The 25507-nt window shown below is 45.7% G+C and overlaps 1 protein-coding gene across 4 annotated transcripts in view; it reads left to right on the forward strand.

Annotated features, from left to right (window-relative positions):
- Nucleotides 1-3251: 3251 nt before the first annotated feature.
- LOC105045373 (uncharacterized) overlaps nucleotides 3252-25507 on the forward strand; it is a 29409-nt gene continuing 7153 nt past the window's right edge. Inside the window, exons 1-11 of one of the 4 annotated variants that reach the window (XM_073257904.1) lie at nucleotides 3252-3376; nucleotides 3496-3597; nucleotides 3686-3730; nucleotides 3958-4043; nucleotides 4732-4829; nucleotides 5021-5072; nucleotides 18548-18640; nucleotides 20056-20166; nucleotides 20900-21101; nucleotides 21195-21272; nucleotides 23456-23892. In XM_073257904.1, coding sequence (XP_073114005.1) covers nucleotides 3328-3376; nucleotides 3496-3597; nucleotides 3686-3730; nucleotides 3958-4043; nucleotides 4732-4829; nucleotides 5021-5072; nucleotides 18548-18640; nucleotides 20056-20166; nucleotides 20900-21101; nucleotides 21195-21272; nucleotides 23456-23892 — 1353 coding nt within the window. In that variant the 5' untranslated portion in view covers nucleotides 3252-3327. Of the gene's footprint in view, nucleotides 3377-3495; nucleotides 3598-3685; nucleotides 3731-3957; nucleotides 4044-4731; nucleotides 4830-5020; nucleotides 5073-5112; nucleotides 6299-17534; nucleotides 18347-18547; nucleotides 18641-20055; nucleotides 20167-20899; nucleotides 21273-23455; nucleotides 23893-25507 lie in introns of those variants that run through there. The other 3 variants (XM_010923631.4, XM_073257905.1, XM_073257906.1) reach the window with 3 other exon arrangements.

The following is a 25507-nucleotide window of genomic DNA, read 5'->3' on the forward strand; positions in this document are numbered from 1 at the left end:
ATGATATATATTATGATGGTGGAAGGATCTGAATGAGCATGGTGGATCGTAACGTAATATACCAAGAACTTGTGTGAGTTTGCTATGCTGTTACCGGATGGAACCCCAATCACTGTGGAGTTTTCCTACTATATAGATTTTCGATTCATACTGTTTGACAATATTTGACTGTATCTATTGAAGATGATCAGAACACGAACATCGTCTTGGGCATTCCGTCAGAGGGGGTTTTTCGAATAGTTGAAATTTTTATTGAGCCGGCGGTGGTAGAAGTTTCGGATGGTGGTGAACAGCATGTAAGGGTGTCTCAGACTGTATTTGCCTCACTTGCATAGTCGGAGATGGGGGGATCTCTACCTGATGCAGCTCCAATGGTCGATAAAGCTGGATATGAGTACAAAGACTACCTCTGTATGTATCGTTGGTGAACCAGCAGCATCCGTAATTGATAGTCCTCAATATTTGATAGGTGTAGAGTCTGCATATTAATATCCATATAATACTATATTTAATTATATGGAGGCCGGTCCTAGTTATGTGGTAGCTACCATAGAGCATATGGGGCACTGATCTTACGATCCTGTATTATTTAATCAGTCACATGCAATACATGCCAGACTTGGAGGAATGGGAACCGCAATGGCTGATACAACTTTATTTGAAAATGAAGCCGCTGTTAGTTATAATCTTAATCTTACTGATGATGAAGATGAAGATGATGATGTAGAGTCTGATGGCAGTGATAGTGAAAAGTCTAGTGCAGAAGAGGATGTCCCATCATATGAGGCATCCCTTGATCCTGAATTTGGGTTAGTTGATGCATCCGACAACGATGAGGTAGTATCCTATGGAGCATTGCCAGAACATCCATTCTTTAGTAGGAATGAAGAGTTAAGAAAGAAAATGATATTCCGGTCGAAAGAACAAGTCTAATGTGCTGTAAAACAATATACCATTTGCATCCACCATTTTTTCAAAGTCGTTGAGTCAGATAGAGTTAAATAGAGCGTCATGAATAAACAGTCTGATACTTGTAGTTGGCATCTCCATGCATTCTTTCGGATCAAGATGCAGTGATAGGATATTACGGTATATAAAGGGCCATACACATGTTTGAATACAGATATGATGCAAAATCATTCATAGTTTGATACACGCATGATTGCCGATATCATTAAATGATCAGTTAGGGTAGAAATATCCATATCCATATTAGCCTGACAGGCTTATATACGTGATGCATGGTAGTGCGAGGCAGTGTGATGGATATTGTGGTAAGTATATTTTGCTTTTGTCTTATTTTATTATGTTGTTATTAGTATACTTATGAAAAATATTTATTTTTCTTTTTATACTGATAGTTTTAGAGGATCGCATCGCTATACCATACAGTAAGGAGCGGCTTCCATTCGATCACTATTGGGTGCAAGGACTGAGCACTTGCCGATGTTATGAATGATTTTGTCGATACTATGTGAGTCATCTCAAAGAATAGACGACTTTAAACTGTGCCATCGACGGATGATCCAAATACCTCTTCATATGCTCAGCACATCTCATACTTTGGTTTCTCAGACTACGACCTCTCCGTAGATGATGCGTTTATGTCACTGAGGATGAGTGAGTCGGGAGATACATCGTACCAACCCAATGAATAGCACGTCGATCAATATGAGAGGGTCAGAGCAGGGGTCAATTGAGAGTTTTTTGAGTTAGACACCAGGCATATATTGATAGATCGAGTACGCCATCATCTCTCCCTACCGGTCGATACCGTACCTGAGCCATCACACTAGCAGCTAGATATGACACACATTTATAAGAGGTGGATGCAGAGAAGGCCTCAGTATCTTGATATATACGTCTTTCGATAGTTGTGATACTTGTACATTTTTTTTCTTGCTAAAAAATTTTATAATCATCAACTATTGATTTACATTATTTTGAAATTAATGTTACAATTTTTTTTAACCTGAAAGCACGTATTATAATTTTTGTTAGTTGTACAAAAAATTAATTGTTGACCTTGATACAGGTTATATGGTTGGAGTTTAGGGTTGTCCATCATTTCTAAGATATCTTGTCATGTTAATTGTAAACAAGATTGAAGAAATTTGAATTTGTATATCAAAAAAGTATATTTAATATAATAATATAATATGATACTATATAATAATATATATTTATATAATATAATATAGTATAATATAATATACTATAATATATTATAATAATATAATATATAATAATATAATATATTATTTATTGATATTTATAATATTTTATACTATATTATGATATATAATAATATTATATAATATATAACATATAATATATATAATATAATAATGTATAATAGTATAATATAATATATTATATATTGATATTTATAATATATATAATAGTTTACACTATATTATATTATATAATAATATTATATAATATATAATAATGTTATATGATATTTTTTATATATAATATAATAATATTATATTATATATAATATATAATATTATATAATACAATAATGTATAATAATATAATATCATATATTATATATTGATATTTATAATATTTTACACTATATTATTATATATAATAATATTATATAATATATATTATATTATATTAAAATAAAATATTAATATAGTATAATATTCTAATATATTATATTACATTATAATAACATACAACAAGAAAATAATATAATTATATATTAATATAATATATTACTATATAATTTATAATAATAATATTATTATATATATATTATATTATATTAATATAAAATATTAATATAATATAATATTATAATATAATATTATGACTTAAAATCGCCTTATGATAAGGCAACTTATAAAATCGCCCTATGTTAGGGCGACTTTATAAGTCGTCCTACTATAGAGTGATTCATACTGTATATCCATGCTGGCAGTAAGACTGTAGTAAAGTATTGAGTTAACATACAAAGTCGTTTTATGATAGGACGGTTTTTTTTCGAACAGTAATTTGATAAATTTTTTGAAAAGATATTATTTTGATAATTTTTTTAAAATAAATATTAAATTGATAAATTTATTAGATTTGATCGAGGAAGGAGAATTTATAAATCAAATTTTCTTTTTTTATCCCCTTTAAGAAAGAGTGCTACGTGTCATGTGGTATTGTGGTTTACTCCGCACCTCACCTATTTGCCACGTAGCCAACTGTAAGATATTTCCTCCAGTCCAGGTTGGATAAAATCCGAAGAGCCTCTTCCCGCCCTGTGAAATTGTCCCACCGCCTCCTCAAATTCTTATTTCGAAGCTCGAACTCTTCGCTGCCACGATGCCCATGGCCGGAACCAAGCGCTCTTCCCCTTCCCCCATTTCCATAGGTGATCCGTAAACCCTAAAACACGCATAAGCGATGAACATAACTATTGCCACGGAACCCTAATCGTTGCCAAATGCCGCTTTTTTGTCTGATTAAAGCCTTGATTGCACTGCTTTGCAGGAAATTGCGAGGTCCAGATAGAAGGAAAGGGGATCGTCTGTGAATCGAGCGAGAAAAATCTTCTCATTTCTGTTTCTAATGATGCAAAAGTCAAAATTTCAGGCAGATCCTTGCTTACCTTTCTCAATCCTTTAATCCCTATAAAAAAAAATATTGTTAAACTTTTTTGAGTGGCTATTGGTTTGTGCAGTGGATGATAGAAAGAGATATACGCCACGGAAATCTGATGATAGTGGTATTGGCCTCTGTCTATCTTTTCTTGTCAAAATCTTTTTTTATCCTCTTTAGAAGTGAGATATAAAGGTTTAGCGAAATGGACGCTAGTGTGATGATTTCATGATTTATTGATTGCAAGCATATCACCATGTAACCCCTACATCAGTTTTTGGAACATATTTATAAAAATTTTCCCTTTTTTTAAAATAAAATTTTTTTGATGAATTGATGTTTTGTTGATTAAAGGTGGGGAACGGTTCCCTCTGGAGGGTCATTCTTTCTCGCTCCTGAATCCTAAAGACGTGGATAGCCGAAGCAAATCCCTGCTTCAGGTAATTTCTTTGGTACCAAAAATTTCTTGCTCTTAGCTTGTTGAGGAGCAGGGCATGTAAAGTTATAGGAGGTGATATTATTTTGAAATTGAGAAAATTCAGGTAGCTTGAATATCTGGTTACTTTCTAGCTGTTTGTGTTCAGTACAGGCACTTGAAGATTGACAAGAACATGCTATAATGGAGGCTGGTAAAGCCTCATGCATTTATTAACGGAATTGTCCATGTGATCAACAAAAAGATGTTAGGTTTGTGAGTGTACTATGGTAGTGTTTGGGACCAATCAATAGACGTTGTTTGGACTGATTCCGTGTAAAATTTCCTTCAGTTTTATATTTTTGTTATCGTGATCAGCAAAAAATCTTCTGCCAGAATGTGATTAATGAACCTTTTCCCTTAGCATTTCGTTGGTTCAAAGACATTCTTGTTCCTATTACTTGCAACTGATATTCTGAATTAGCAAACAATCTTGAAGAAATCTTGTGTCGACAGTTGTAGAAAACTGAGCCTACTTCATGAAGTTGGTTTTTATTGGTTTACATATTTGCTTTAATTATCGTGGAGCCTTTCTTTTGTTAGCTTGATATGTTGCCGTAATTGATTTTTCTGTATACATAATATTTGTTTATCACCCTCTCTTCAGAGTTTGATTAAATCTTTTTTTTTTTTGTTATTTTTTGCATTTCCAGGAAGTACTGAAGCTGTACATCAAAGAACTTCCTTCAATGAATTATGCTGCAAATACTGGAAAGAAATCTCAATTTCTTGAGAGATGTGTGTCCAATGGGTAAGGATATTTGTACTGTTGTCGATATGTACTCATATAAACACTGGTCATGACTCACCTGGATCTATTGTTGTCAGCTTTTCATATTATAATGATAAATGGTGATGATTTTTTGATACTTGCCATTCTAATGTTCATGTATTTCTGAATCTTTTCTAACATTCATATACTTCCGTTTCACATTTCTGCAGAAAATATAGGACATTGATTTTGAAATCAGATTGTGTCAAAGGCCTTGGACAGGTAAGCTCTATCCAAATTAATTTGGTTGGTTTGATCTTGAACTTTAGGTGCTTTACATGAGTCCATTTGTAGGTAGCTGTAGTGCATGTTCTATTTTGTAAAATTAGAAAAATCAGCTAACTAATCTAGAAGGGTTGCAAGGTCTGTTGATGTCACAAAGGATTTAGACTTGGGTTCCCAGTTACTAGTTTAGGTGAAAGTAAGAACTATTTCTCTACATTCATTTAAAATCAATTTTGTTGAAAAACCTTCCTATATTGCCTGTTGACATAACAAATAATCTAGATTTGGATTACCGGCTACTAGTTTAGGTAAAACTAAGGAGTAAGGACTATTTATCTACATGACTATTTATCTGTGTTGTCACTGCAGAAGATTAGATTTCTGTGGTGTAAAATCTACACAATCTAAGGGGTTAAGAATGATCGAAATTGATCATCAACCTGTGGTTATTATCCCACGTGTTCTTCCACCGAAAAAAGCACTTTACTTTGGAATATTGTTAATTCCCTTATTTTATTGAGTTTCAAAGCTTGTGGCTTGAATCATAAGGTAAGACATGCTTAATACATATCAGACCATATCATATTGGATCCAGAATTGGGGTCTACATATAACCAATGCACATACACTCACGCACCCTAGAGTTTGGTAGATTGGGTTGTTTTAAGGGGGTGAATCAGTGGCTGAACTTAATTATTTGAACTAGTTGAATACTGCCTCCCCTTGGTGTGGAGTTAGGTCTAGGTCTCATCTTGGTCTAAATTGGGTCAGTCTTGGGGAACATTTTGTTTGACCTGGGCAACTTGCTACCGCAATAATACCACTTGGCATTCTAGTTAGACAAAATTGTTGGGGAAGGTTTGCAGAAACCAATTATCATTTTATCTTGATTTTTTATTTTTTATTTTTTATTTTTATTTTTTTTGTGGTTGAGGGGGAAGCAACTTGATTGTGGGACATAGTGATACAGCTTAGGGTGCACTCAGCAGATACTATAACCAACTGAACCATGCCAAACTTCCAAGAGCCAGTAGATTCGTGGGTGAAGACTTCAATAAGCAACTATTTGGTTTTCCTGTTAAGTAATTTGCAAAATTAAGTAAGAATTTTCTAATTTGGAGTTGATTGTGATCCCTAGTTGCATGCTGACTCGAACTGATTTGGATGGAAGGTGGAGATCATGGATTAACTCTTGCACCAATTCTTCTTTCCGCTTACCAGTGGTAAATATAGAACTTCTGTTGATGGACATATCCTTTACTGGTTTCCATTTTCATTTTGTGAGCAACATGCTCTTCTTTGTTAGTCTAGGACAAACATGCTATCAGCATTTCCCTTAATTTCGCATCACACCTGAAATAGATACGACACTTGCTGTGAGCATTGTCATAAGTAAACTTGTGAGAGTTGATATGAATAATGGTAGTTATTTGTACATTTATTTGATCTTTGCTACATTTCTTTTCTTCATGTTGTTGACCTTGAGGTTTTTTGGTGTTCTTTTTCTTCTACTCTATTTTGAATTTAATGATGAATGGGTTAAATAGGTGTTGGTGCAAAAATCCGCTTGCGCCGGAGAAGCTGGAGTCGGGGAAGCCGCGGTCGCCGTCGGGACCTGCAAGGAAAGTCTAAACCGGAGGTGGGGTTGCTCCGGCAAGACCCTCCAACGCTCAAGTCAGTTTTCTGCCTCAACAAGAATGAAGTGCTCGAACGGAGAATTTAGCAGAGTTTTGGGATAAGGAAGAATGAGCTTAAAGAATAGCGTATCTGGATCCCCCTTTTTATAGGCGGAGGAGGCAACGGATTGATGGCGACGTTTGTAACTGCCTGGTAGTGGGCCGTCCACGGTCAGGGAAATTGATTGCGGAAGTTAGTGGAGCAGACACATGGCCATCACCTCAGCCCGCCACGTGGAGTCTGTTACGGGGGGTGGAGCAGCGTCCGTTGTCAGCGGGTAGGAGAATCGCGTGGTATCCGTCGCAGGAGGTGGAGCAGGTTCGTGGCCGTCACTGTGGCCTGCCAGGGGATAGTGGAGCTGTGCGGAGTCCGCCACAGGAAGTGGAGCAGGGCGGCTATGGTTACTGCGGCCTGTCAGGGAATGATGGTACTGCGCGGAGTCTGCCACAGGAAGTGGAGCAGGGTCGTGGCCATTTTGAGGGCCTGTCAAGGGGCGCGGATCTGTCGATTGAAGCTCGGCAACGGCTGGAGCCCGGCTTCTGTTGGGGTCCGGGTAAGGTCCTCCTGGCGGTAGGGGTCGTGAGCAGAGCCCGACTCCCGGGGGAGTCCGGGCGGAGCTGCGCTGATGTCGTCGGCGGAGCCCGGCTCCCGTAGGAGTCCGGGAGGAGCTACATTCACTGTCGGCGGTGGAGCCCGGCTCCCGTAGGAGTCCGGGCAGAGCTGCACTGCAATCAAAGTTAAGGGAGAAGTCCGGCTCTGGTAGGAGTCCGGATGGAGCTTACCACCAGTTGATACTGAGAGCGGAGCCCGGCTCCCGTAGGAGTCCGGGCGGAGCTGTACTGATGTTGGCGGCGGAGTCCGGCTCCCGTAGGAGTCCAGGCGGAGCTGCGCTGATGTCGTCGGTGGAGCTCGGCTCCCGTAGGAGTCCGGACGGAGCTGCACTGCAATCAAAGTTAAGGGAGAAGTCCGGCTCTGGTAGGAGTCCGGATGGAGCTTACCACCAGTTGATACTGAGAGCGGAGCCCGGCTCCCGTAGGAGTCCGGGCGGAGCTGTACTGATGTTGGCGGCGGAGTTCGGCTCCCGTAGGAGTCTGGGCGGAGCTGCGCTGATGTCGTCGGTGGAGCTCGGCTCCCGTAGGAGTCCGGGCGGAGCTGCACTTGCTGTCGGCGGTGGAGCCCGGCTCCCGTAGGAGTCCGGGCGGAGCTGCGCTGATGTCGTCGGTGGAGCTCGGCTCCCGTAGGAGTCCGGGCGGAGCTGCACTGCAATCAAAGTTAAGGGAGAAGTCCGGCTCTGGTAGGAGTCCGGATGGAGCTTACCACCAGTTGATACTGAGAGCGGAGCCCGGCTCCCGTAGGAGTCCGGGCGGAGCTGTTCTGATGTTGGCGGCGGAGTCTGGCTCCTGTAGGAGTCCGGGCGGAGCTGCGCTGATGTCGTCGGTGGAGCTCGGCTCCCGTAGGAGTCCGGGCGGAGCTGCACTTGCTGTCGGCGGTGGAGCCCGGCTCCCGTAGGAGTCCGGGCGGAGCTGCGCTGATGTCGTCGGTGGAGCCCGGCTCCCGTAGGAGTCCGGGCGGAGCTGCACTTGCTGTCGGCGGTGGAGCCCGGCTCCCGTAGGAGTCCGGACGGAGCTGCACTTGCTGATGTTGATTCTGTTGAGGGTTCCGGCTGTGGGTATTTTATACCCAACACCAGTCCCCTTACATCCGAGTTTTGAATTTCAAACGAAGGAAGTACACAGAGGTACAGCCGGAACCGTCCCTTCGAATCCCGCGCCCTGCCGCTCCCAGATATTTTGGCATTAAATGAGCGCGTGCTGGAGTCTTTTCGAATTGGGGCGGTACGAGAGGACGCTTCGAAGACCCCGCAGGTACGCTGGCCTAGGTACGGCGCAATTATGACCCTGCTAACCGCCAGCCGCCTTTAGCCGTCTGCCACGGGGAGTGGGACACGCGTCGGATGCGGACTGGCCTGGGGGGATTCGAGATCATTATGGCGCCGGATCCCAGGGTCTATTTAAACCCGTCCTCCCCCCTTCAGGCGTCCCACTCCGTTTCTGATTTCTTGCTGGCGTCTGTCATCTCCCCGAGAGTCTGCTCTAGCGAACGCCCTCTCGAGCCGTAGGCGCCTTCCGTTTCTCGCTCCCCAGGCCCCCAGAGCAAGATAGGTTAGTGCCATCCTTCTTCTTTTTACCGCCTAGGGGCTTCTCCTCTTTTCATTTCTTTTGTGTCTTCTTCTGAGTTGACCTTTGGCGTCTCGTTCCCTTCTCGGTCTGCCTTTCTAGGACCCTTTAGGTTCTCCCCCCAAAAAAAATGTCTTCCGACTCTTCTGCCCCCGTAAGTTCTGGGAGTTCTTCTGCTTCGAACCCCTAGGCCCCCGTTTCTGCGGACGAACCCGCGTTCGGGGCAGGGCCTCGCCCGGTTTTCGCACCGGGCGCCATTCCATGTTCGTCGACTCCGGACGAACTCCTCCTGATAAGGGCTCGGTACGGGATTCCTTCCTGGCCCCTCTGACTGGGCCAGCGCTCCCCCTCCTGGTCGCTTTTGTTTGTACCAGGAGGCATTCCGTGCCGGACTCCGGCTTCCGCTTCCTGTTTTTGTTGCCGCCTTCTTTCGTTTCTTAGACATTTCTCTCGCCTCTGTCGCCCCGAATTCCTTTAGGTTTTTGATAGGGTTTCTCTCTCTCTGCCATATAGCCGAGGTCCAGCCATCCCTCTTCCTGTTCAGACATTTCTACACCTTCAAACGCCATCCTTCAGCGAAGGACTGGTGGTACTTCTCCCCCCAGTTCGGTAAGAAGGGGTTGCTGAAGGGCGCCCCTTCTTCGATTCACAACTGGAAGGGGAAATTTCTCTTTGTCTACTGCCCGACCCTGGAACTAGGTCTGCCCCCTTGGGGGTCTCTGAGGGATTCCGTCCGCCGGGCTCCCAGCCTAGGAGAGGACGACCTCCAGGCTGTCCAGAAGCTTCTGAGTTATTCCGCTCCTTCCTTTCCTAACCTTCTGAGGGAGCAGCTTCTTTTCAACATCGGCTTGAGCCCTCAGGATCCAGCAAGTATTTATCTTTCCTTTTCTTGCCTTCTTCTTCTCTCTCTTTCTCTTCTTTTTTCTTTCTCTTCTTTTTTTTTTTTTTTTTTTTTTTTGACTCTGGACTGATCGATGCTGCTTCTTCTTTCTTCTTTTCTTCTCCTGTTTTGTGTTGTTTTTTTTTTTTTTAGCAATGGACGCCGAAGCCACGCGGATGCTCGCCAAGGCTATGAGAGCCCAGAAGAGGAAGGGCGCGACGACCTCCGGTTCGGCGAAGAGGGCCAGGGTGGAGGAGACGAGCCTGGCCGCGCCCGTCCAGGCGACCTCGGCCATCGACATTCCTTCGGATGCCGAGCCAGCGGCCCCCCGGGCTTCCCCAAGGAGCCCGCCGACTGGGGTCCCCGTTCCGGAGGTTCGCCCCACGGAGGCGCCCGCCGCGGGGAGGAGGAGGAAATCGGTGGCCCGCAGGGTGAGCAGCCACCGAGCCGCTGTAGACGAGTCCGTCTGCTCCGAGGGGGGTCGGAGAACCCCTTCAACGACAAGGCTCTGATCTGGCGGCTGCTCGATGGTTGTATTCTGTCCGACGTCGTGGAGAGGATCGATCGCGCCGATCCCGAGCAGCGGGCCTGGGACACTTTGGGGTCCTTTCTTGAGGTAAGCGAATTTTTATTTACACAGTTGCTCGGTCTTTGTTGTAATTCTCTATCTGTCCTTGCAGATCGGGCACCAGCTCTTCGCCTATGTCGAGGCGTCGGGCCGCATGAGAAGGGACCTTCTTCGGGTGGAGGAGCGCTGCCAAGACGAGGTTGCTCGTCTTCAAGCGAAGACGGCCGAGGTGGCCGCCCTCCGGGAGGCCCTGGAGAGAGAGAGACAAGACCGGGAAGAGGAAAGACGAGCCCGGGAGGAGGAGAGACGAAGCTTGGAGGAGTCGGCGAGGAAGGCGGAGGCCGAGGTCGCCCATCTGGCCGAGCAAACTCCGGTTCTAGTCTCGGAGGCCAGGACCCTTGCGGTGGAGGAGTTCAAGGCTTCCGCGGAGATGAGGGAGCTGAACGTCCAGTTCGGCCTGGAGGCGTTTACCAAGGGGTTCGAGCTCTGCCGAGAGAGGGTGGCCAGTAGATACCCCGACCTTGATCTCGGCTTTTTGGAGGAGTCTGACGACGAGGCCGCCCCTTCGTCCGCCGCTACCGCAGTCGCACCCCCCGCGCCGAGCTCTCCACCCCCTGCCCTCGAGGTCTGAGACCTCCGATCTTGTATCTTTCTTTTGTCGCCATATTTCCTTTCCGCTTGTCTTCAAAATTAATCAATAAAGTCGAACGTCTTATTGTGGATGGCCTTTCCTTCCCCCTGCTCCTTCTTTTCTGCCTTTTTTCTCGTAATGAGTTGGTCTTTGACGTTTGCTTCTTCCGATGGCAGTGTCCTGCCGAAGCACTCCCCTTGCCCTTGGGGGTCCCGCTGAAGTCAACTATCCAACGGCTAAAAAGGAGGTCCTCCACCTGACGAAGAAGTTGAAAAAGTCGGAGGACGAGCTCCGCAAGTCGAAAAAATGCTATTCCGAGGCCGCCGCTGAGGCCGCCCACTTCAGGAGTCTCCAAGTGAAGGCAATCATGGACTACAGCCGGAGGAAGGCGAACTTCACAAAGGAGCTCGAGGAATGCACGAAGAGCGCCAGCGACCGAACTTGGGCTCAAGAAGCTAGGATCAGCGCCCTTAAGGTGGAGCTGTCAGCTGCGAAGAGGAGGATCGGCCAGCTGGAAGGGAACTCATCCCGGCTCACGGCGCGGGATGAACAAATATGGTCACAAAAGGTCTCCGACCTCCAGAAACAGCTTCAAGATGCTGAGATGAGCCACGATGTGCAGCGGGCCAGCTGGCGCCGGCAGGTAGAAGAGTACAAAGGGAGATTCCGTCAAGCGGCGGACGAGGTCGTTCGTCTCCAGAGGCAGTTGGTTACTAGGGCGCAGCTTGCCAACGCCCAAGATGCCGAAGAGCTCCTAGCCCTGAGGGGCACTGTCGAGGGGATTTTTGTCTCCCTTGGGGAGAAGACAGCCGAGCTTCAACAAGTGAGCATCCAACTGGCGCTTGAGCGGAGGGCCGTCGCGGACGCAGAGGCGGAGTCCGAAGTTCTGCGGAAGCAGCGTCGAGAAGCGGAGGCTGAAAGTCGGCGACTTCGTCAGGCGCTCCAGGATACGCTGCGGAAGAAGGAAGAACTAGAAGAAGCAGTGGAGAGCCTGAGGCAGTCCTGGTCGAGGGATGGGAGTGATAACCCTAGGGCGGAGGGAGCAGGGCCTCCTTAGAGTTCTTTTGTCTTCATGTAATCACCCCCTTTTTTTTTTGTCGTTTTGCTCTTCTTTCCCTGGCCGTCCTGGCCCTGTAGTATGCATATGGGAAATGGAAAAAAGTGCTTTGCGTTACCTCGTCCACGCATAACATGATGCTGTCGTCTGTTGACCTTCTCCTGTCGTTCGACTTGTCGTCGCGGGGGGGGGGCTCTTCCCTTTCATCCGTCCTTGTCGTGTGGCCGGGTTTCGCCGCCATTATTAACCCCTGCTGCAGGAGTGGCTGACGGAGTCCGGCTTCCGTGGGAGTCCGGGCGAAGTCTTCCTTGTCGTAGGAACCCGGCTCCCGTAGGAGTTCGGGTGAAACCTTCTTTGCGGCGGGACCCGGCTCCCGCAGGAGTCCGGGTGAAGTCTTCCTCGTCGTAGGAACCCGGCTCCCGTAGGAGTCCGGGTGAAGCCTTCCTCGTCGTAGGAACCCGGCTCCCGTAGGAGTCCGGGTGAAGCCTTCTTTGCGGCGGGACCCGGCTCCCGTAGGAGTCCGGGTGAAGTCCTTTTGGCGGCGGAACCCGGCTCCCGTAGGAGTTCGGGTGAAGTCTCCTTGGCGGCGGAACCCGGCTCCCGTAGGAGTCCGGGTGAAGTCTCCTTTAGCGGCGGAACCCGGCTCCCGTAGGAGTCCGGGTGAAGTCTCCTTTGGCGTAGGGACCCGGCTCCCGCAGGAGTCCGGGTGAAGTCCTTTTGGCGGCGGAACCCGGCTCCCGTAGGAGTCCGGGTGAAGTCTCCTTGGCGGCGGAACCCGGCTCCCGTAGGAGTCCGGGTGAAGTCTTCTTTGGCGTAGGGACCCGGCTCCCGTAGGAGTCCGGGCGAAATCCTTTTGGCGGCGGAACCCGGCTCCCGTAGGAGTCCGGGTGAAGTCTCCTTGGCGGCGGAACCCGGCTCCCGTAGGAGTCCGGGTGAAGTCTTCTTTGGCGTAGGGACCCGGCTCCCGTAGGAGTCCGGGTGAAGCCTTCTTTGCGGCGGGATCCGGCTCCCGTAGGAGTCCGGATGGAGTCTTCCTTGTCGTAGGAACCCGGCTCCCGTAGGAGTCCGGGTGAAGCCTTCTTTGCGGCGGGACCCAGCTCCCGTAGGAGTCCGGGTGAAGTCTTTTTGGCGGCGGAACCCGGCTCCCGTAGGAGTCCGGGTGAAGTCTCCTTGGCGGCGGAACCCGGCTCCCGTAGGAGTCCGGGTGAAGTCTTCTTTGGCGTAGGGATCCGGCTCCCGTAGAAGTCCAGGCTTTCCATTTTGCTCATGTCAGGACGAGGTTCTCCTCCTGTTCCTGACAGGACTGTGGGGGCACATTAGGGCGTTGTAAGGCCTCTCCCCCCGTCCGGTCTAAAAGAACCGGGCCTTCGACTTTGCTCAAGTTAGGGCGAGGTTCTCCTCCTGTCCCTAACAGGGCTGTGGGGGCACATTAGGGCGTTGTAAGGCCTCTCCCCCCGTCCGGTCTAAAAGAACCGGGCCTTCGACTTTGCTCAAGTTAGGGCGAGGTTCTCCTCCTGTCCCTAACAGGGCTGTGGGGGCACATTAGGGCGTTGTAAGGCCTCTCCCCCCGTCCGGTCTAAAAGAACCGGGCCTTCGACTTTGCTCAAGTTAGGACGAGGTTCTCCTCCTGTCCCTAACAGGGCTGTGGGGGCACATTAGGGCGTTGCAAGGCCTCTCCCCCCATCTGGTCTAAAAGAACCGGGCCTTTGACTTTGCTCATGTCAGGACGAGGTCCTCCTCCTGTTCCCGACATGGCCGTTGTTTTTGGAGGGGTCATATTCAGTCATAATACATCCATGTTAAGTAGGAGGGGCACGTTAGCTAGAAAGAAGAGTAGATTCAAAACGAAATAGTAAGTGATACATTTACAGTTCTCCCGCTCCTCCTTGAGGCCCTCCGGCGATGGAGTCGATGGTCCCGATAGGAGGCCGGTCCCCGGGCTGCTCCTCCCTTTTCTGCAGTTCGGGCGGTGGGAGAGCTCTTGGCCGGTCTCCCCTACCCTCAGGCCTGCGGCGGATGAACCTGTCGAGTCGACCTCGCCGGATGAGCTCCTCGATCTCGTCCTGGAGCTGGATGCATTCTTCGGTGCCGTGGCCGTGGTCGCGGTGGTAGAGGCAGAACTTGTTGGGGTTGCGCTTCCCGGGGTGCGTGCGCATCCTCTCTGGCCTAGGGAGCTGCTCCCTGACCTCCATCAGCACCTGGGCCCTCGAGGCGTTGAGGGGGGCGTAGTTGCGGAATTTTCCTGGCGGGGAACCCCGCCGAAACCTGTTGTCCGGGCTTCTCTGCCTGCGCGCCCTGGGGGGAGTATGGGCGTGCTTATGTCCAGGAGGGGATCGGGAGCGAGGTCGGGCTTCCTTTGGCCTCTTCTCGACTGCGGGCTTACCAGAATCTCCCGTCTGACGCTCCCTCGCAGTCTCTTCGTCCTTCATTTTGAAGGCCTCTTCCGCTCGGGCGTATCCTTCAGCCCGAGCCAGTAGATCAGCAAAATTCCTGGGGTACTTATTCTCCAGGAAGTACAAGAGGTCGTTCTTCTGAAGGCCACCTTTCAGGGCGGCCATGGCAACTGACTGGTCCAAGTTCCGGACCTCCAACGCCGCGATGTTGAAGCGGTTGACGTAGGCCCGGATGGACTCCTCCTCCCTCTGCTTGATGTTGATGAGGGACTCCGAACCTTTCCGGGGACGCCGGCTGCTGACAAAATGGGCCACGAATTGGTGGCTCATTTGATCGAAGGAGAATATGGTACCCGGCTTCAGAGCCGAGTACCAGTTCCTTGCTGCTCCCTTCAAAGTAGACGGGAAAGCCCGGCACAAGATGGCGTCGGGAGCACCATGAAGCAGCATCATCGTTCGGAAGGCCTCCAGATGGTCCACCGGGTCCGACGTCCCGTCGTAGCTTTCAAACTGGGGGAGCTTGAAATTCGGCGGGATCGATTCCTGCATAATCATTTGGGAGAAGGGAGGGTCAGTGCAGATATCCTCACCATAAGCGGGAGGCGCATGGCGGAGTTCTTCGATCCGCCGGTTCATCTCCTGGAGCCTCCGGTCCAGGAAGTCCTCTCGACTCCGAGTCTCGAGGGTCCTTTGGCAGAACGGGGGCAGAGATCTCCCAGGGGTGGAGTCGTGGTCCGATTGAGGGCTCTCTACCCTCGGATTCGCCTTCCCAGGAAGGACGGGGGGGCTGGCCCAGGTGGCCCGCCCCACCGCCGGGTTCTGGCATTCCGGAGATGCCCCTTCCGGATGCGCCGACGCCTGCGGCTGCTGCTGCTGCATTGCTTGTACGGCCTCGACGAGGCCTTTGACCTGCTGCGCCAGCAAGTCAAACTGCTCCGCGCCGACCGCCGCCGCCGGAGGGGGAGGAGGAGGAGGCTGAGAAACGGGAGGGGAGGCCGGAGCCTGAGATCTGGCCGCGGAGGCCGTGGACCGCCGGGTGGACGCCTTGCGCGGAGGCATCGAGTGTCGATCTCGCGGGGGAGGATTAGGAGTGGATGACGGAGAGATGGCCGGAAGCGGGTCCGTTGAGCGCTTCTTCAAGAACAAGGGTGCTGCGAAGACACAGACCCTTCCTCTAGCGCCAATCCTGTTGGTGCAAAAATCCGCTTGCGCCGGAGAAGCTGGAGTCGGGGAAGCCGCGGTCGCCGTCGGGACCTGCAAGGGAAGTCTAAACCGGAGGTGGGGTTGCTCCGGCAAGACCCTCCGACGCTCAAGTCAGTTTTCTGCCTCAACAAGAATGGAGTGCTCGAACGGAGAATTTAGCAGAGTTTTGGGATAAGGAAGAATGAGCTTAAAGAATAGCGTATTTGGATCCCCTTTTTATAGGCGGAGGAGGCAACGGATTGATGGCGACGTTTGTAACCGCCTGGTAGTGGGCCGCCCACGGTCAGGGGAATTGATTGCGGAAGTTAGTGGAGCAGACACATGGCCATCACCTCAGCCCGCCACGTGGAGTCTGTTACGGGGGGTGGAGCAGCGTCCGTTGTCAGCGGGTAGGAGAATCGCGTGGTATCCGTCGCAGGAGGTGGAGCAGGTTCGTGGCCGTCACTGTGGCCTGCCAGGGGATAGTGGAGCTGTGCGGAGTCCGCCACAGGAAGTGGAGCAGGGCGGCTATGGTTACTGCGGCCTGTCAGGGAATGATGGTACTGCGCGGAGTCTGCCACAGGAAGTGGAGCAGGGTCGTGGCCGTTTTGAGGGCCTGTCAGGGGGCGCGGATCTGTCGATTGAAGCTCGGCAACGGCTGGAGCCCGGCTTCTGTTGGGGTCCGGGTAAGGTCCTCCTGGCGGTAGGGGTCGTGAGCAGAGCCCGACTCCCGGGGGAGTCCGGGCGGAGCTGCGCTGATGTCGTCGGCGGAGCCCGGCTCCCGTAAGAGTCCGGGAGGAGCTGCATTCACTGTCGGCGGTGGAGCCCGGCTCCCGTAGGAGTCCGGGCAGAGCTGCACTGCAATCAAAGTTAAGGGAGAAGTCCGGCTCTGGTAGGAGTCCGGATGGAGCTTACCACCAGTTGATACTGAGAGCGGAGCCCGGCTCCCGTAGGAGTCCGGGCGGAGCTGTACTGATGTTGGCGGCGGAGTCCGGCTCTCGTAGGAGTCCGGGCGGAGCTGCGCTGATGTCGTCGGTGGAGCTCGGCTCCCGTAGGAGTCCGGGCGGAGCTGCACTGCAATCAAAGTTAAGGGAGAAGTCCGGCTCTGGTAGGAGTCCGGATGGAGCTTACCACCAGTTGATACTGAGAGCGGAGCCCGGCTCCCGTAGGAGTCCGGGCGGAGCTGTACTGATGTTGGCGGCGGAGTCCGGCTCCCGTAGGAGTCCGGGCGGAGCTGCGCTGATGTCGTCGGTGGAGCTCGGCTCCTGTAGGAGTCCGGGCGGAGCTGCACTTGCTGTCGGCGGTGGAGCCCGGCTCCCGTAGGAGTCCGGGCGGAGCTGCGCTGATGTCGTCGGTGGAGCCCGGCTCCCGTAGGAGTCCGGGCGGAGCTGCACTGCAATCAAAGTTAAGGGAGAAGTCCGGCTCTGGTAGGAGTTCGGATGGAGCTTACCACCAGTTGATACTGAGAGCGGAGCCCGGCTCCCGTAGGAGTCCGGGCGGAGCTGTTCTGATGTTGGCGGCGGAGTCCGGCTCCCGTAGGAGTCCGGGCGGAGTTGCGCTGATGTCGTCGGTGGAGCTCGGCTCCCGTAGGAGTCCGGGCGGAGCTGCACTTGCTGTCGGTGGTGGAGCCCGGCTCCCGTAGGAGTCCGGACGGAGCTGCGCTGATGTCGTCGGTGGAGCCCAGCTCCCGTAGGAGTCCAGGCGGAGCTGCACTTGCTGATGTTGATTCTGTTGAGGGTTCCGGCTGTGGGTATTTTATACCCAACAATAGGAGAAAAGGACTTAGTCACCTAGAGAACAAGATAAACCTGAGTTTTGATGCTTGTTACATTTCGGGCTAAAGATAATGCATTCTAATGCAGTTTCTCTTGGAATGGTGAAGGTTCAAAGTGCTACCGTATGGTAAGTTATGAAGTCAGTTCTAAACACATCATGCAGGTGGGTGGTTGGATAGAGAACAAGACTAGAACTTGGCTTCTCTAGTAAATTGCAGTTTTTGACAAGAACATACTTAAATTAGAAGACAGTAGTGGTGCAAAAGATGCGGTAAAAGAGGGTTGAGAATTGAGATCAAAGTTTGAAATTCCATCCCGGATCCAGTGTTTGTCAGGGAATGCATATCATACAGCCTGGTGATTCAGTAATTCATTCGGTTGCCAAGTTTTTCCTCTTATTTGTTGTTTAGATTAAGGTTTTCTTAGGTCATAATTTAGGATTGATGGAGGTTTTTTGAGTCCATAATTGGGTTTATGGTTCTGTTTCTGATGAGTCCATAGTGCCCATGATTTAGACTTCAGAGACCAACTGTACTTATTTGCCTGTCTTTTACTACAATTTTATGTGGGTCAGAGTGTCAGACAGCTGTAGAACCATTTTCCAAATCTTTGCGATATGACTTTGAATTTTTATCCTCTTGCTTTCATATGAGAGATCTAGTTCTTATGATCCAAATCTTTGCAATATGACTTGGAATTGTTCTACTGTTGGTTTCATATGAGACAGATTGTGGACTTCTCTTATGATTCAGAGAAATATAATGGATGTAATAAAATTTTCCCTATTTGGATTAACACCTGTCTCCTATGGATGCTGAATGCCTCGTTGAAGAAACTATAATGAAGAAACAGTTATTTGGTCGAAGTAGCATGTCAAGCTAATATGAAGAGCATTATGTTACATCTGAAATTCAAAATAACCTTTGATCAGGTACCACTTTCAGGTGATGCACACTAATTGAGTACTTATAGTCGACAGTAGAAACTAAACAGAAATATTTCTATAAATACATAAGAAAATCTGACAGAAAATTGCAGTGACAGCCTTTTCATTATCAATTTCACAAAATACTTGAACTTGTGTTTAGTATTCTGATATTTTTATCTGTAAATCCATCTTTTTTTGGTATAGGTGATAGCTGCAATTTCATATCAAATAATTCCTACTGACACACAATATGCTGAAATACCTCTTGCTGCTGTCAGTTCAAACAACCAAAAGAAGGTATGGACCACAGTTTCTGCTTTATTCTTATAGCTGCATGTGATTTCTTTGTCTAAGTAATGTAGTACTTGTGATCTTCTGTAAAAAAAGTTCAAGAAACTGACATGGCCACTTAATGGATAAGGTTTAAGTTCATTCAAGATTCAACTATTGATGGTTTTGTTACTGGAACACCTTCCAATGTTCAAAGGCACCATATTTTAGGCAGCCGATATCCATAGTTTTCTATGCAGGGTGTCAATGCAAACTGCAAGCAGCTGGGTCATATCTGTGACTCAGAGACAGGTTCTGGTATGGTAAATTCCCAAATTCAAGATAACCCATCACATGGCTGTACATTGACATATGGATATAGCTGTTATATTTTGAAAACACTTTGCCTTTAATATGAAAGTTGACCAGGAACATACATCAAACTAAGTGACTCCATAATGATGCAGCTACAAGTTTCTGACAGATTCATCAGATATCATAACCAAACATTATCATCTGCAAAGGCATAGCCTCATAATTATTTCTGTTTCTGTATAGTTAATAAGCTTCATATGTGATATTTTGCCCATGCCAATCACCGTCAAACGACACAGTGCACTTACTGCCATAGTTGAAATTGTGAGAAAAGCAACAGAATGTGAGATTATGAGTTTATCTGCTTCGGAAGAAAGAGGATGGCAGATCTTGACATTCAAATAGAAACTTCTGCACAGGTTCCATATCTGATACTAATCACCTGTTGAGGACACAAATATATCAAATTTGCCTATGGTTGGACCATTGAACAGAGAGTTTCACCAATAAGAAAGCAAGACAGTAATTTATACTCACTAAAGCATAATACATGGCTTGCTTATGTAAAAAACATGTAACATGGGTCATCTTCCTGATGATGATAATTGTGTACCCAAGTTATCACAGCAATGATGTCGATTCTAATGCATTTCTTAGATGTAAGTTGAGCAAAAGCTGAAATTTGGGGACTTCTCCATGTAAAATATTTATTTTGCAGGTTATTTGCCAAAGAAACTGACATATATTGATAAGAAATGCTCCACATGTTTTTCTCTTTTCTTTTACATCATAAATATGTATGTATGTTTGTGCCAATTAGATATCTTTTTTTCCTTCCATGTCATCATTGTGATTACTTAGCCCTCTGTATTCAACTAATGCTGTTCCTGTCATCTAATTCACTAAGCAGTGAACAACAATCTTGTTGATGATGTTATTGTCCTTACATTTGCTCTTTTAGATACCCAAATAATACTGCAGTTCCTGATCTATGACCTTTGTGGTGGCTAAAGATACCAAATCTTTCCTTTTTAAAAGTGCTTCTTTTCACATTTTAGAGATCTTCTCTGCTCAATAAACTTGTCTAATAAGCCACAAGTCCGTATAACTAACATTATTTTCTCCAGGGTATTGGTCAGCTCTTGTATAAGGAATTGAGTAAGAGGCTTCAGAGTGTGGGGATTTCAACATTTCTCTGCTGGGCAGATGAGGTATCTGAAGGATTTTGGCTCAAACAGGTAATTACATGGACCATAGAATATGTGGTTGTTTTTTGTGGGGACCTAGTCATAGTGTCATACATAATGTGTTCAATGTGTTCGTGCATTTGTACATGAGAGTTAATGAGTCAATGATCTGTTTTGGAATTTTACTCTATGACGTCCACCTTTCAACCTTGGGTCAACATAAATATACAGAAAATACCTCATAAGAGATATAATATACTCTCATCTTATGCAATGGAAAGAATTTATGCTTCTGTTAGACCAAATATTTGCAAAAAGCATTTATAATTTCAGAAGGAAAAACATCATGGAGCAGGTCAAAGGAAGTTTAATTTAGTTTATTTATTTTTAAGATGCTTTGGACTTAAAATGTATTTTATGGATCTTAATTTCTTCTCTTTAAGTCTCTATTTGATGTATATAAGATTTTCAAATAGGACATTCTTAAACTCAAGTGCCAGGACACATTAATTTAATATCTTCTCTGGTAACATTCTGGATTGAACTGTAATATGCAACTGAAAGTAAACTAGATTCAGTCAATGTGACATATTGAACTAATAAACAACTTATGAACAAGAATACTCTTATTGCCGATTTGGAGCTGCAAATTCTCCATCACTCTTGTTCTGTACATATATATTTTTCTTTTACTCAAGAAGTGTTCTTATGCTTTAAAATGCCAAAGGTTTCAGCCACGTAAAATCATGATGTTTCAATTTTATGGTTGATGGATGCATTGCAGGGTTTCATTTCAGTAGGAGAGGTGAATAGCAGAGGTAAAACTCGAAGGCTACCCATTAAAGCTGATATTAGGAGGGTGTTATGTTATCCTGGTGGTTCCACACTTATGGTTTCTCAAATTAAAAAGGATCTTATGAATTTTGTCAACTCTTCGAAACATGTTAGTCTGGGCTCCTCTTCAAAGTCACACGCCAAGTCACCAAGTAATGCTCCTTCTGAAACTCCTGGACTTACAGAAATTATGACAAGGGATACTTCAAAGTATGAATCTCTGAGCAACCTTGATATCGTTCCAGACAGCCACCAAATGAAAACTTCTCAGTTACAAAAATTGATGAACCATGGTTGTTCCATAGATAGACAGAAAGCTGAAGGTATGTAATGATCTAGCTACACAAAGTGTGGTTTCTAGCCATTATCTTCTTTTTTTTTTTTTCCTTCCGATTTGGACATCCAGACATGTATAATATCTCCATATGGCCTTGATGGAATGTAGAAGTGGCAGGAGGAACAAGTTAGAGGACTTAACAGAAGGTCATGTTCGTGAAAGATTTTTAAGACACCAGAAATCACCTTCATAGATGAAGTCCACTATCTAGAAAGTAGCTATTGATTCACTGTGGCTTCTTTTCTTTCCTTTCACTTCTCCTTAACTTTCAAACTTTAGTAACTCTCATGTTTGGAGGAGATATTGTGGTTAGGATGATCAGCATCCGAACTGGGCTTTGCATCCTACTCCGTGGACATCAACAAAGGAGAGCATATATTGGAAGTTTGTTTGCACCATGCTAGACATACAATATTATGTCTCAAATCATTTTTCTCTAGTGACATATCTGGGATGCCTATTCTTGTTAGAGTTAGTTCCCTTGTAGGATTGTGTTTTGTATGTCTCTTTGGCTAATTTTTGTCATTGAGATGAAAGTGCAACCCAAAAACTTAAGCTAGTAGATAGATGGGCTCATAAGTGCATAAAACCAATGGAGTCCCTGACCTGTCCAATGTGGGACTAAACCTGAACACCCCCTCTCACATGTAGAGCTCTGGAGTGGAACCCAAAGAGGAGCAAGACACGATCAGTGAGTGGGAGCATGGAGGAATTGGTAGGCAAGAAGTATTGTGGGCTCCAATACGATGTCAAAGTCCAACACAAAAGTTTAAGCTAGTAGGTGGATGGACCTATGAGTGTATAAGGCCAACTAGAGTTGCTAACTTATCTAATGTGGGACTATTCCTTAGAAAAACAACATTCCATTTCAAAAGTTATCATGTGGGACCTTCATTTAGACTTGTTGCAAGTCTAGAGGAATTTTGGAGGTTGTTGCTTGGTCACATAAGGTTGAGCTGCAATCAGTAAGGTAGATCTCCCTGCCAGCCAACTGGCCATACAGGTCAAACCAACAGGCTCCAATTGCATAAATTTGTCCTGGCTATTAATATAACACCATTTTAGAGGCTTGATTCCAAGCTAACAACCAGTTATAATACTTGTTCAACCAGTCAATCCTTATATGAAGCCATCTCAGCTGGGAGTTATGTTCAATAGGTAACCCTCTATCTGAAGTGAAAAATGCTTGGATGATGATCAATTGCACTTAGGGAGGGAGGAATCTGTTCCTGCTCCATTCTTCACAATAAAAAGATGATCAATTGCATTTAGTTTCCTGATCTTATTGTAATGCAAGCTAACATATACTCCTTCAGCTAATTTTCTATGTACTACCCTTTTTTTTTTGAAGCTGGATACTTTAAGGAGCTCTAGTGTAAATACATCTATAAGCAACTGACATAATCAAAACATGGAGTCGATGGGGAATGTCAACTACAGATGCCCAAAACACACTTTCGATACACTTAGCCACATAGGGTGCCGCACTGTTCCCCTCTTTGTAAGCATGCGTAATCAGGCAACATGAGCATTGCACAATGAGTCTCCAAGCATCTGCCAGTAGGGGATGATCGCCATATGGGAGCTTGGCCATAGAAGTCAACCGGGAAATCACTGTCCTGGAGCCCCCTTCCAAAATCACTCTATCGGCCCTCAAGGTGGTGACAGCATACACCAAGCCCTCCCAAGCAGCCCTCAACTCAGCTTGAGGCACCTCTGTGTGCCAGCTTCATGGATGTGAAGATGCATGAGATTTGCATGAGGCTTGTATTAAATATGGGGGTTTACAAGGTGCTGATTTAGGGGGAAAGCTTATTATTATAAATATAGATAAAAAATTAAAAATGTTTATCTAAAAACCAAAAATATATCTAGTTTTTGACTTGGGAAATCTATAAACTTTATCTTTTACTAAAGGAGGAGAATAAGAAAACAAAACAAAAAAATAGTTTGAATCAGTTTACTTGACAATGACTTGCAGAATTAGCTAGCAGTATTTGTTTTTCTTTCTAATGCTACATTACTTGTCTTTTACTCTTATAATGAAACATAACAAAAAAAGCTTATACAGTCATGTATGTACATGTCTTACAAAGGTCATACTAGTTCGGTGTTGACAAGTCTTTTACTATTACCACTAGTTCAGCATGTACATGTCTGTATTTTCAGGTGTTCCTCCTGATGCTGTTATGGTGCCAGCCTGTGCAAAATTGGTTGCTTTGAATAATGTGGGTTGCCATAGCAATGGAGCTGATTTAGGGCAGGCAGAAAATGAGTATGATACCGATGGTAGGTGTTCTCTTGGACAAGGAGTGAAGAGGCAGATCTGGGAAGCTACATTGTCTTCATTAAAATCAAAGAGGATTAGAGGTGGTCATCTTATTGGCTGTTGCCAGGAATCAAATCAAGATATTGTTTGTGAGAGTTGCTCCTTAGGAAACTCTGGATGTGAGCAGTCAGTCAGGGCATTTCTAAAAGATTCTATATGTCATGCTGAAGGAAACAGAGTAGGTGATATCAATGATGATCTGCTTTTAAAAGGAAATTGTCCGACAGTCATGTTCATGAATATTGCTGATGATGCTAAAAAAGCATGCCTTACAAAGGTAATACTTGTTATTGCATTTTGTATGTTCATTTCTGTAAAACTTCATGGCTGTGGAATTTTGGCTTATATATGCAATCTAACTCTCGGCATCAGTTTGACAGCCATACAATCTTGCTTATTTTGTGGTTGTCTTAACTCTTCAGTCATCTTGATAATTTTTTGCTTTATATGTATAAATGTTCCTATTACTCTATGAGAACCGGATATATGTTTTAAGTTAAAAAAGAAAATCAATATTGGAAGAAGGGGGATTATAAACAGTCTAAACAGGTTATATGATAATTTTTAATGTGAGTGACCATGTTATCCATCTAAGTTATTCAAGATATTCATAAATTAATCAGAATGCTAAATTGATAAAATATTTTAAATGAATAGGGATATATTTTGGGTATGGAAACCGACACAGTGGTACTTTATAGAAAGCTTTATGGCCCCTGCTAAATTCATTGCTTGGATAGAGGACCATCAGTTATTGATCAAAAAACTTGAGGAGCAACAAGAGTTGGGTAATGTCCCTTCTAGAAATTTTCAGGACACTAGGACATCTGGGAAGGATCTTGCTTCACATTTATTACGACTGGTTTGCAGTTCATATAAGTGGTGCTATTAAAGTGGAGGTGATCATATTTAATTATTGGTTACTACTTTTACTGTATATTTATATCATATTAGCAATTCGGGAAAAGAATGTGGAAAGAAAGAGGAAACTTGTAATAACATTCGGCCACTTCTTTTGGTCCTCTGTCATATTTTAGTGTGGATGTACTTCAGCTTTAAAATTTGATACAGATATGTGAGATCTTTTCCTGTTGGGTCATCCAATCTTCAATCTCTATATAAAGGTTGTTAAGAAATTACCTATTATCATAGGATCCTTTACTTTATTGATTATTTTATGCCACAACTGTGGAGATATGCATTATTGGTTGATAACATGCAGTTTGAGAATTATTTTACAATACCAATTGGGAAATAACAGGAAAGAAATAGAAAAGTTCAAGGGACTGTTGGGTGAAAACTTTTTAACATGTTACTAGTGGTTATTGTTACCATTTCTTGCCATTTGACTCTTTAGCGATCTCATGACTGCCTATCCTCCTAACCCTCAAAAGTTTGCAAAGAAGAAAATGTGCTAGATATTATCGTTGAAATACATGGAATAAATCAAAATGCCATGGGTTCTTCATTGTTATACTGAAGCAGTAGTTTGTGCACAAGCTTGTGCCTTTCTCTTCCTTCTTCTAAAGAAAGGAAAAGACGGATGTGTAAACAACCAAAAAATCAGAAACATAGTTGAGGAGAATTTCTCGTGGTTATTTGAACCGAAATACTTAACTGATTAACTAACAAAGCTGAATAAAGATTTCTGATGAAATTCGTAAGTAAATAATGGTCAAGTCATCTTCCTGCACCCTTTCAGGCAGTAGATTTCCCAAAAAAACTGCTTATGGGTAGTTGATCTTTTTGTGGCTTGAAGCATTCATTCTAGTTGTCTCTGTTAGGAACCTAAGATAAGTTCAATGCATGTTGGTCTTAGTTCTTCATTCTTCTCGTGTCATTCATTGGTTATGTTCTAAACAAATGGAGATGGAGCTATTTCCTACAGTAGA

The sequence above is a fragment of the Elaeis guineensis genome, chromosome 5, assembly GCF_000442705.2.
Source record: "Elaeis guineensis isolate ETL-2024a chromosome 5, EG11, whole genome shotgun sequence".
Taxonomy (NCBI): domain Eukaryota; kingdom Viridiplantae; phylum Streptophyta; class Magnoliopsida; order Arecales; family Arecaceae; genus Elaeis; species Elaeis guineensis.